Source organism: Schistocerca americana, chromosome 8 (genome assembly GCF_021461395.2).
Source record: "Schistocerca americana isolate TAMUIC-IGC-003095 chromosome 8, iqSchAmer2.1, whole genome shotgun sequence".
In the NCBI taxonomy this organism is placed as follows: domain Eukaryota; kingdom Metazoa; phylum Arthropoda; class Insecta; order Orthoptera; family Acrididae; genus Schistocerca; species Schistocerca americana.
In genome coordinates this window covers 346,451,496-346,464,290 of record NC_060126.1, presented here as the reverse complement: position 1 = coordinate 346,464,290, position 12,795 = coordinate 346,451,496, and the positions used below count along the sequence as shown (strand labels likewise).

The following is a 12,795-nucleotide window of genomic DNA, read 5'->3' as shown; positions in this document are numbered from 1 at the left end:
TGCAGTGAAGAAAATAGCATGCATTTTCCCAACATAGGTGAAGCACAGTTGTTAAGATATCTTACTTTGAACAAGAACAAACTGTGAGAAATTTAGAATGTACAACTAGATGCAATGATGCTCTGATTTATGTATGGCTTGGCTCTCATAAAATGAAAATTTGAAAGAAACAATTGCAGTACTGAATACAAATTAGATAAATGTTAGACTATAACATTTTGATGGGCAACCAAGTCAGTCACATTGTTGTTAATCAACAGGGTGGGCCTGGTCCAAGATTTACACTTCAGGTAGATGCTGGAGAAGGAAATGGCAGAGAGGAAATACCCCCATGGGAGCTCGATGCTCTGCAGCAGGAACAACTGCAGTCTGCCGGGTAAGCTAGAATGTCTTAATTACATCTCTGCCTAGCCGATTTTCAATTTATATTTGTGTAGCAATGTTACTTCTTATAATAATGTTAAGTTATTACTTGCATGGCTCATGGTCTAAACTTTCAAGGCTATGAAAAAGTTCAGGTGTACATTAAGTGTAGCAGCTGTCAGAAATTGCATTAATAATCAACGGTTGTTTAAGTGCAGTAACCATTTCTGACTGCTGAAGTTGCTTAAAGTGGATGCACTCATTTTTTGTCATAGGCCCCTTTTAGGTTAATTCACTTTGTGCAGACTTCTGATGGGTTTGATGCCCATCACGAATTATTGTCCTGTACCAACCTCTTCATTCATAGCAGCACTTGTACCGTACGTCCTCAATTCCACTCTCTTTCTTCCCTTGGAGTTTCTACCCTCTACAGCTTCCTCTAGTACCATGGAAGTTACCCCTGGTATCTTAACATCTGTCCTGTCATCTTATCTCATCTTCTTTTCACCCTCTTGCGTGCATCTCTTTCTTCACTGATACTGCAGACAAGTTCCTCATTCGTTATCTAATAGTCCACATAATTTCCAACGTGCATCTATACCACGACATCTGAAAATCTTAAATTCTCTTCTTTACCACTGTCCCTACAGACCACAATTCACTTCCACACAGTGTTGTGGATTTAAAGCTGATGCTTGACACAAGTAAATTTCTTTCAGACAGGAATGCCCTCATTGCCATGCTAGACTGCTCTTTATGTCCTCCTTGCTTGATATGTCATGTATTATTTTGTTTCCAAGGTGGCAGAAGTTTAACTTTACTCATTAGACTGTTCAGGCTGCTCAGCAGATCGTGCAATGTTTCATTGTTTTCACTGAGGATTGCAGTGCCACTAGCAAATTTTATCATTGGCACCCCTTCCCCCTGAATCCTAATCCCACTCTTTCTGTTTCTGTCATTGCTTCTTTGATGTATAGATTGAACAGTAGTGGTGAAATACTGCATGCCAGCCTAGTACCTAAACTGAGCACTTTGCTCTTTGTCTTCCATACTTACTGTTCTCTCTTGATTCTTGTATATTACCTATCTTTCCGTATAGCTTACTCCTATTTTTTCAGAGTTTTGAATATCTTGCACCATTTCACAATCTCAAATGCCTTTTCTAGGTCAACAAATCCAATGAACATGTCTCGAGTTTTCTCACATCTTGCTTCCATTATCAAGTGCACATCCTTGATTTTCTTTTCCTTTTTTCTGTATAGTAGTCTTGTCAGCAACTTGGATGCATGAGCTATTAAGCTGCCTCTGCTTTAGTTCTCATTCTTATCTGCCCTTGCTGTCTTCAAGATTGTGTGAATGATATTTTTCTGAAAGATTGATGATATACACCGACTTGAATAGTCACTTTGTTGCCACTTCCACAATTGATTTTAGGAATTCTGAAAGGATGTTATGTGTTGCTTCTATCTTTTTTGGTCACAAGTCCTCCAGTGCTTGGAATCTTCCTGTCTCTCCATTCCTTTCCCAAGTATACTTTCTTTTCTTGTGACTTCTATAGAGTGTATTCACTATTACTAACTGAAATCTGTAGCCTAATTCAGACTGACTTTCTCCTCTGATTCCTACTGCCAAGTCCATATTCTCCAATAACTCTTCTATTCATTCCCCTGCTACAGTGCTCCAGTCACCCAAATTGGTATACTTTCATCTACCTATATAGATTGAATTAACACATTCAGTACAATCAAATACTTTCTATACCTCATCATCTTTTGCTTGTGATGCCAGTATGTATGCTTCAGCCATTGTTGTTGACATTGTTTTTGCTATCAATTCTAATGAGAATTACTCTGTCACTGAACTGTTCGCAGTAAATCACTCTCCCCCCTACCCTCCTGTTCATAACAAATCCCACTCCCATGATACCATTTTCTGCTGCTCGTTGTAGCACCTAATATTTGTGTGACCAAAAACCTTTATCTTCCCATTTCACTTCACAGACCACTATATTTAGACAAATGCTAAGCCAAGGACATATTGATTACTGGTCAAAAATGCTGCCCCTAGACCATGGGTGTACAGCACCGTAGTACACAGAATCATTGCCTTGATCGAAAACGATTTTTGTCCTTCAAAAGCCAGACATCCTTTCATGTAAACTTTTATCCATTATGGATGAGGAACACTGCAACTGTGATGAATAGAGGTTTCTTGAAATTACAGCAGACAGTTGCCTTTTGTTTTGTTCTTCAGTTCTTTTATTTTCCCATTACCAGTTTCAAACCGCTTAGCGATTCATCGTCAGATGATACATATTTATTGTTTGTCTGCAGCAGCGTGGGAGTTATGTAGCTGCGGCAAGATGTATAAACAAAACATGTAAGCACTGAGTATGGCAAGAATTATTCACATTATGCAATAGATTTTGTTGCTTTCTTACTGTTAATCAGTATCAGTTGGTTGCATGTTCATGTACACACCACTCTGGAAAACATAATGAATGTTTTCCAGTGATTATAACTGTACTATACTTTGCATGCTTAGCCACAGGTAACAAGTTCCACATGCTTTACAAAACATAAATAAACGAAAGAGTATGGCTAAAGTTATGTCAAGAAGTTTCTGTTTGGATGAAGAGTCTCTTTCTCCATCTCTTGTAATACACACTGGCATCAGTAAGTATCTCTCTCTCTCTCTCTCTCTCTCTCTCTCTCTCTCTCTCTCTGTGTGTGTGTGTGTGTGTGTGTGTGTGTGTGTGTGTGTGTGTGTCAATTCTCACCACACTCAATGCTTACATGTTTTGTTTACACATTTTGCCACAGTTACACGACTTCCACACTGCTGCGGACAAAACAATAAATATGTACCATCCGATGATGAATTGGTAGGTGGATAGAAAAACAAATAATGGGAAAATGAAAGAACTGAAGAACAAAACAAAAGGCAAGTGGTTGCAGTAATTTCAAGAATTCTTTATCCTTTCATGTATCATTTCATCCAGTTGATAGAGAATAATATGTTTCTTTAATTCAAGTCCATCATCACAAAAGTTGTCATCAAACTATTAACTTTGGTCTGTTGTGACTACCTTCAGGTCTGTTTAAACATATCCTAATATGAGAGTGGCAGTATCAAGATAATAATAAAAATAATTTATTATGTGGACGACTTACCAGTTGTTGTTTTACACTATCCGACCTAAGTTGTCTCATAGTTAATTCCTGATATAAAAATTACATATCCTTTCTTCTTATATATGTACCATATCATTAGTTTCTGCACCTGTAATCACTTATCATCCAGCACCATACTGTGTAATTCCTTTATCTCAACAAAGGTGAAAGGTCAGTCGACAGCTGCACAGGAAAACCTTTATTTGGTTTGCATATAGCTGACAAAGGATGCAAAATGAATCTTTAGAAGTTGAAATTTGTAAACATACCTGCTTTAACTCTAAAAGATTTACTGAATGTCCAACTTGCATTGAAAAACAGACTGTTCTTTGATTGTCTAGCTTCTCTGTTAAATGATTAATAGTAACCTACTTCATGTCCAACTCGTGTTGTATCTGACTACACAATCAAAGCAGGCTTTCTCACAGATTTTAAAGTAATTTTATATTGTTGTTTGTATCCAATACGTATTAATGACTTCCTTGTAACATAGGGTTTTTACTTTCTGATGATGTCTTGTCAGTATAGCCATGAATACTCCTCATTTTAGCCATGACTACTCCTCATTTTAGCCATGACTACTGCTTATTTTTAATATGTAAATATCACATGCAAACTTGCTAAAACTCCTACCAATATGTATTAGCTTCCACACCCTAGCTTTTATTCAGCATCTGATAAGCTACAGGCACAGCTCTGCACACCAAGTCAGCTTTGTATACCCACTCTGGGGCCCCTCACACACTGTTGGGTCAGGGCAGTCCACTCCCTGCTGTCAAAGCCCCGAGTGCAATTCACTCGCTTGTGTTTGCTGTTGACGCACATCCAGTGGCTGGCCTCGTTTCCAGGATACTGAACAGTTCAACATATTGTGGCTGTTCCAGGGGCCCATGGCATCACCATAAACTGATAATCGCAGTTTACCATCCTTCCTTTGCTTAGCTCTCTTTACAAAGTACTGATGTTATTTTTTTGTATGTCTGCTTAACATGTGATCCATGGGTTATTGTCAGTTTAAATGCTACTGCTAATCTTTTTGTACAATTTTATAAGGCTTGTTGCACACTTGTCTTGCAGCTGTTGTGGGTTTAATTACAGTTTTTATGTACACTGGCACTCCCACTTTGTGATAAGCATGGTCAATGCACTTCATGTCATCAGTGTGTTGGCTGACTTGTGTTGCATGTACTATGCACGATTTCCAATGTGGCAGTTCATGTTTGCGATTCATCATACATATATATATTTTTAGTGATGTCCCTCTATTTCATTCATTTCATAACAAAGATATCTTGTGGCTCTCAAGCTTAACATTTCACATTTGCTTTAACAAACCTCCTTCTGCTGTTCAATCTTTGACTATTTGTTTCCTATGTACTTGCTTTATATATGTATAACTTGCCAAGCCATTATTTTTGTAGTTGGCTTACCAGTGATCTGAGCCTATTTCACTTCTGAAGATGACAGTTTAAAGTGTCAAAACCAGTGAAGTTAAACAAACAAAATTTTTCTTGTGCATCTGTAAACTGATATTTTTTCGTCGATGAAATATTCTGGAGCTACTGAATTCCATATGTCAACAAAATCATAATTTATGTTTTATTTTGCTTGCAGTTTTGAAAGATCAGTGATGTTGAGTATCTGCAGTGTGAATACAGTCACATTTGTACCAACCACACCATTTCTTAATTGCTGAAAATGAGGACATAGACTGTGTATAAACCTTCATCGTCTTTGTAAGAATTCCATTCATGGTGAACTGTCAAAAATAATTTATTTACTGATTGCATGTTGTTCTCATTTATATCCCTTTGAGTGAAACATGCATAAACAAAACTATTCTGTTGTTCAAGCTCATTATGTGCTATCCTTGACAATGCCAGATACATGTACAGACAAATCATCAAAAAAAGTCACTGTGAAAATGTCGTCTGAAGATTCTGAGACACAAACCCACAGGCAATATGTCAACAAGTGGCCACAGAAGCCTGAACAACATCTACTAACTTAATGAAATACCAATGCCTGTGTCAGGATACAACAGACTAATAGCAATAGCAGTAATAGTAGTCATAAAGTACTCAGAAGGTGAAAATGAAGCAAGGAAATACCTATATTTTCCATAATCTTGGAGAACAAAGACAAATAAACTTCTTTTATTTTATGAGCAGATATATGAAACAAAACAAATGCTCATCATTAAGCTTCTAAAGTATAAAGTTTGATCATTAACTTTGGCGGGTGAAATTTTATAAAATTCCATTTAAGAGAGACTGCACAATATTGTTATATTATTTTCAGTTTCTGCAGGTAACAATGCCACATGATCTCTTTTTGCAAACACAAAGATTTGCAAGATGTGTACATGCTATTAATTGCTGGGGAAAAAATGTTAGAACCAACTTATCATTGAATGTGACCCTTGACCGAGTGAGACAGTGCATTAGTTAAGGTACTGGGCTTGTATTCAGGGGTCATTGGTTCAAATACCTGTCCAGCCATGCAGCTCTAGGTTTTTAATGATTTTCCTAAATCAATTAAGGGACATTCCGTCTTCCCAACATGAGCTTGTACTCCACCTCTAAATACTTCATTGTTGATGGGCCATTAAACCATAATCTTCCAGTGTTTCTTTCCTAGACCTTTGGAATAATAACTGAGACTTGCACATGCAGCCGTCAATCTACAATTTATCCTATTGTAGTTTATCAGAAGACATTGTCACTGTAGAAAGATACTCAGACAGCAGTAATAAATTACGAGTGCGTATGTACTCATAGGTGCCTCAATATAGCTATATGTTTAAAACAGTAATGTATTATAAATAATTTTGTATAACTTACAGCTGTAACTTTATCAAATTGTAGATTATCAGAAGACATGGTGATTGTTGTGAGATACTCAATCAGCAGAAGTAGATAGACTTTTGAATTATTATGTTCCTGTGTTTCCTTTGGGAGGGGGGAAGGACAGATATTTTATTAATTTTTATATGAGCTGAAGTTGCAATATTGTTGTAAAGTTTTGTCTTCTGTAAAAAATGGTAACCAATGTTACTAAAACATCATAATTTAGATCCAGCTTCCCACCCTTTCCCTGGTCATAGGAATTTTGAGCTTTTACATTACATCTTAGTTCTTTGTAACTGAAAATTGCACTTTTTATTTATATTAATTTGTTTCATCTGATGTCACTGATGAAAATAAATGCACTGAACATGTATGTCAAGACAAAATGTATATAGTGAAAAGAAGTTACTATAAGGTACCATACTATTTGAAGAGATATCGCCTCAGGGCAGAAAAAAATTACGTTGCGGTTTGGGAAAATACAATGAAATAAAATGCAAATTATATTTTGAATTATACACCAAGTGAGACATTATAATAATGCAATGAAACAAATTTGTTCTCATGATACTAGTGTCAAGATTTAATCAAGTTCAGATTACATATTACTAACAAATGTGACTTCTGTTCATTGTTGACCATCAGAATTTCCTAAAGCTTATTGTTGTTGCATATTCTACCACATTTTATTCTAGAGGGATTATGTGTCAACTGATAAGTTCTATTGCACTTGTGTCTCACATGACAGTCTTTGAAACAATCATTACAACTGCGTGTTGTTCACACGCCATGACTTCCAACTGTCTCAGACTCAAGTCCCCAAAATGCATATACTCAAAATAATTTGATCTACATTCTTATCATTTTACATTGTGAATTGTGAGCCATCTGTTTTGAATGTATTCAATTATTAAACAGCTCTTGCAATGAAATGATGCCTATTTGCTCTTTCCTATGTGATAACCAATTCTACCTCTCTGTGTGCTTTGATGGCTGTTTGTCAGATTTTCTACTTTTGCTTAGGAAAAGACCTAACATTCTTCTACTTGTTTTGTTACATTATAATAACTTTTTCTGTCTGTTACTGTAAAATGGGGTGAATAGAGACAGTTTTCAATTTTAAAAGAAGAAACTGATAGTTTTGAAAAGAAATATGAAAATCAGATTTATAAGATAGTGTAGCTCAATCTTTTATAACATAAAGAAATAAAAACTATACATCAAGTCACTGATATCATGCTCAAAAACAGTGTCTTTGAATCTACACGTCATACCACAAGAACTAAGGAAGAGCGTTTGAGCAACATCTCCTTGACTAAAAAATGGCTCCTTATGTTTTAATCAGTTTTGTTTTTCTTTCAAAGAGATATAAACGTAACCTTTGCCATCTAAATAATAAATTCTACATGCATACAATCCAAATGACTGCTTGCGTTTTCATATACTTTAATGACAACATAATCTCCTCGGCTGAGAAAAGTGCCAGATGGTTCTTCATTTCTGTCAAATTCTGGGTCTTCCTCTGAAGAAACACTGGCGGTCACTGCTTCAGTTCACCCCACAAATTCCAAAAGCAGAATCCTACATTTTCAATTAGCTGAAACATAAGTCAGATTAAAGAATACTTTAAAAGTTACTTTTGGTTAATGAAATGGGATTGAAAATTTACTTGCTGTGTACTTAAATTAAAACAACAAAATTTATACTGACACCTTATTTGTAAGTTTGAAGTAATCAAATTCAATGGTACATCCAATTTTTGTTATAGAGTGAACAAAACATCAACTGACAATAACATCAACTTATTTCCCCGTTAGACTGGTTCACTACCAACCTAGACAAACAAAACTTTTAATTGTTTGAATTATATTCACATTTGTGTACCAACACAATACCAGAGAACTTTCTTGGATGTTTCATTTCTATTTACCCCATTTTATAGCATTCATTTTATTCGTGCATTCCATTATGAGGTGGAATCCAAAATTTTCGGGACTGGTGCTGCCATCTGGAAAGTAGGAGTAGTAGATCTTTGCACCGCTAGCTGGCGAGAGCTGCATATCTGGCGAGTCAGTGTGCATAGTGGCATTCAGCTGGGGGTAGATGTTGCGTGTCCACAGTGATTCCTGTCATACTCTGTGTTTGATGTGTGGCGATTTTAAGATGGATCTGCGAACAGAACAGCGCTTGTGTATCAAATTCTGTGTGAATCTCAGGAAAAGTGCTACGGAGACCCTTGCAATGATTCAAAAAGTATTTGGGGAACAGGGCATGAGCCGTACACTGTGTTTGAATGGCATGCTCGGTTCAGGGCCAGCCGTACAGACGTCGAAGATGATTCTCACACTGGAAGGCCTGTTAGCCGCACAACACCAGACATTGTTGCCAAACTTCAACAGTTTGTTTGTGCGGATCGATATCGAACCATTCAAGATGTTGCAGATGAAATCGGTATTGGTTATGGGACATGTCAACGAATGTTGACTGATAAATTGGGCATGCAACGTGTCACCACAAAATTTGTTCCAAGGATCTTGACTGCTGATCAGAAGCCACAGTATGTTGAAGTGTGCACAGACCTTCGTCAGACCGCATCTGATGATCCAACCTTCTTGTCACGGGTTATCAGTGGTGATGAGAGCTGGATTTACGGTTATGACCCAGAGACAAAGTAGGAGTAGTAGATCTTTGCACCGCTAGCTGGCGAGAGCTGCATATCTGGCGAGTCAGTGTGCATTCAGCTGGGGTTAGATGTTGTGTGTCCACAGTGATTCCTGTCATACTCTGTGTTTGATGTGTGGCGATTTTAAGATGGATCTGCGAACAGAACAGCGCTTGTGTCTCAAATTCTGTGTGAATCTCGGGAAAAGTGCTACGGAGACCCTTGCAATGATTCAAAAAGTATTTGGGGAACAGGGCATGAGCCGTACACTGTGTTTGAATGGCATGCTCGGTTCAGGGCCAGCCGTACAGACGTCGAAGATGATTCTCACACTGGAAGGCCTGTTAGCCGCACAACACCAGACATTGTTGCCAAACTTCAACAATTTGTTTGTGCGGATCGATATCGAACCATTCAAGATGTTGCAGATGAAATCGGTATTGGTTATGGAACATGTCAACGAATGTTGACTGATAAATTGGGCATGCATCGTGTCGCCACAAAATTTGTTCCAAGGATCTTGACTGCTGATCAGAAGCCACAGTATGTTGAAGTGTGCACAGACCTTCGTCAGACCGCATCTGATGATCCAACCTTCTTGTCACGGGTTATCAGTGGTGATGAGAGCTGGATTTACGGTTATGACCCAGAGACAAAGCAACAATCATCCCAGTGAAAGAGCCCGGGCTCTCCAAGACCCAAAAAAGCGAGACAAGAGCAAAGTGAAGAGCATTGTGGACAAAGAATTTGTCCCACCCAACCAAACAGTGAATTCCGCATACTACTGTGACGTTTTGCAATGGCTCCATGAAAACATGCGGCGACAATGGCCCGAACTTTGATGTCAAGGGAACTGGCTGCTGCATCACGACAATGCACCCTGTCACACATCCATGCTCACTGGGACCTTTCTGGCAAAAAACAATATGGCGCTTGTACCCCACCCACCGTGTTCGCCAGATTTGGCACCTTGTGACTTCACGCTATTCCCAAAACTGAAACTCAAGTTGAAAGGTCGTCAGTTCGACACTCTAGAGAGGATTCAAGAAGCATACCTGATGGTAATAAACTCCTTCAAGGAACAGGACTTCCAGAAATCGTGATGGTGACCATTAGTCCAAGGTAAGGTTTTCAACAGATGGCAGCACCAGTCCTGAAAATTTTGGATAGCACCTCATATTATCAATTTTTGTAAAATGTTACTGTTTTGCACCCTTAATTCTATTAGACACTGTTGCTTTAGGATTCCTTGCATTAAATCAGTAACTGAATTTTATTATTCCAGGTCTAGTATAAAGTGTCCCAAAATCTTCTATGGAACCAGAACACACATGCAAATAAAACATGTCGTTTCTGAGCTGCGCAAAACAGCATATAGGGATGTGAGGTAAGATAGCATAGCATACTGTCTGCATAATGTATAAACACTCTTCAGTTATGAACTATTTGTAGCCTGCCTCTGGTTTGATATTTGTGACTTAAAAGCACAGCCAGTATGAAAGTCATGTACATACATTGAGTGAGATGGAGCAGTGATGAAGACTCTAGACATATCTGGATTCCTGTCTGGCCACTTTATAAATACTATGTAGTATGTTAAGTGAAAAATGTAGTATTGCAAACTCTTTAGGTAGCTACAGTTGAAAATGCTCTTACTAAGTGTGTTACCTTCTCATGTGTTTTTTATTTGTGCAGTGAAGATGCACCATGTGTTATGCAGTAATAAAAACATCAGTGACTTGTATCATTACATGAAACCACAGTTTCTCATAATTTTTTCAGGATGTGTGTCCTGGCTAGTCGTGAACAGTTTTGCATTCATGAAGCAGCTGATGATAAACAATTCCAAAGCAAAACTGAACTCTGCCGCCAACTGCTAGAAGAGGAATCAGTGAAGGTTAATGGCGCTATGGTAAGTACCAAAGGCAATTAATTTCTTATTTCTGATGTTGATGAGGTTGGACGCAATGTTAATCATTGTAATATGCACAGATTGTTTCATCTATGTAGCCCAAGTGCTTCTATAAGCTGGGCTGCAATTAAACAGAATTCCTGCTAAGCCCTTGCTTGTTGCACTGCCATGTATTTTCTTTCTTCACCACAAAGAACATTATACCAAATGCCTACATACCCGTTTTCCACAGATCATGAACTTCATACAGTTCACAAAAAAAAATTCAGTAAAAATGTTGTGAAATGTTCAACAAGTTATTTTAAACACAGAAAAATGTTTTAAAATGATCAAAAATTATCATGTGTCTAAGAAAAACCTTCATGATTTGGAATGAGTAAAATATTGATCAGTTTAAATGGAGCCAAGTATTAAAAAATTGATTCTGAACCAAATTCACACTTGGCTTCATTCAGGCTTCATTCAACATGCAAGTGACTTACCGAGCCAGTTATAGGACCAACCAATAGATATATGTAGCACCCTAACCACAGTGGAACTCTATTTCTCACATATACAAAGCATTTCTTAATGTTAAAGGTACATCAACTGGCAGAAAAAGTCTAACAATCTCTAGACCTATGGATTTGTAGTTTTAACTCTTTTTTTGTACTCATCATATAGTCATGTCTATGCAATATTATTATTTTTTTTTTTTCAGGGTACTGGCTGTTCCTATTGTGACAATGTAGGCATCATAAAGACACATGATAATCTCAGCCGTCTAGGTTGCCCAACACCAATGGATATAGAAGATCTTGTTGATATAGGGCGCAAAAAAAATGCTTGCCCTTACTTTGCATCACGTTCCTTAATTACTACAGCAGACCTTATTATCTGCCCATATAACTATCTGCTTGAGCCTGCTGTAAGAGATTCAGTAAGTAATACCAGTTAAATTGTAATAATATAATATAGCATAAGAAGTTGCATTCTTCAGGAAAATATTTTTAGTGTAATTAATAATCACTTTGGAGCTGGGATTTTAAATATTGGGTGAGTAAAATTTCTCATCATCCTTTTATTTGAGCATAAGAAGAAATAAAATAAATTATGAGCAATTTAGAGCTGGCCGAAATGCAGATGGAAGAGTGAATACTTTTGTCTCTTCAAATTGTGAAAAATTAAGGAGAAAATGCAATCGTGCAAATGTATGATGTTTCCGTGATTTATCATTAAGCTGAAAAGCACTGTGCACTATCAGTAAGACAGAAATGCACGAAATGTTAAGTTAGTGTAGTAGTGGAAAATATAGATTGACATAAATATGGAAATGCAAGCCTGACAGAATTAAAATAAGATTGCAAATAACAGTCTGTGACTATTGATAAGTTTGACATAAACAAAAGTACGGCGTTAGACAGCCCTCAAAGGAAATATTATCAAATCTGGAGGAGGAGCATATAAATATTGTAATTAAGAACTTCTGATGCAACAGACAACATTTTTAGCAGAATCTTACCAAAAATATTTCAGTCCATCATAAGATACAGACAGCCCTACATCAAATGTGAATTTGAGACAAAACAGAAATTACTACTACTGAAGCTAAAAGAGTTGCACTCTTGAACTGCTTAAACACTTGGTCCACAGATATGAAGCAATTGTAAATCTAAATAAAATTCATTGATTTGATAATGATTTGCTATCTAGATGTTCATCCAGAAGTTGCTGTACTTCATCAGCAAGAAATGTTGTGAAAATATCAGTAGGAACAGTGGAGCAGGTATAAATTTCAGACAGTGATGAAAGTGGTAAGTGTGCTTACTGAAAGACAAGATTTTGTGTACAGCAGAC

General features: G+C 37.2%; 1 protein-coding gene across 1 annotated transcript in view; it reads left to right on the top strand.

The window, feature by feature from the left end:
- Window positions 1–12,795, top strand: part of LOC124545453 — a 522,016-nt gene that overhangs the window by 471,536 nt on the left and 37,685 nt on the right. The window contains exons 6-9 of the mRNA XM_047124378.1: window positions 261–376; window positions 10,333–10,434; window positions 10,830–10,959; window positions 11,660–11,878. Of these exons, the coding sequence (XP_046980334.1) occupies window positions 261–376; window positions 10,333–10,434; window positions 10,830–10,959; window positions 11,660–11,878 (567 nt within the window). The remainder of the gene's footprint in view (window positions 1–260; window positions 377–10,332; window positions 10,435–10,829; window positions 10,960–11,659; window positions 11,879–12,795) is intronic.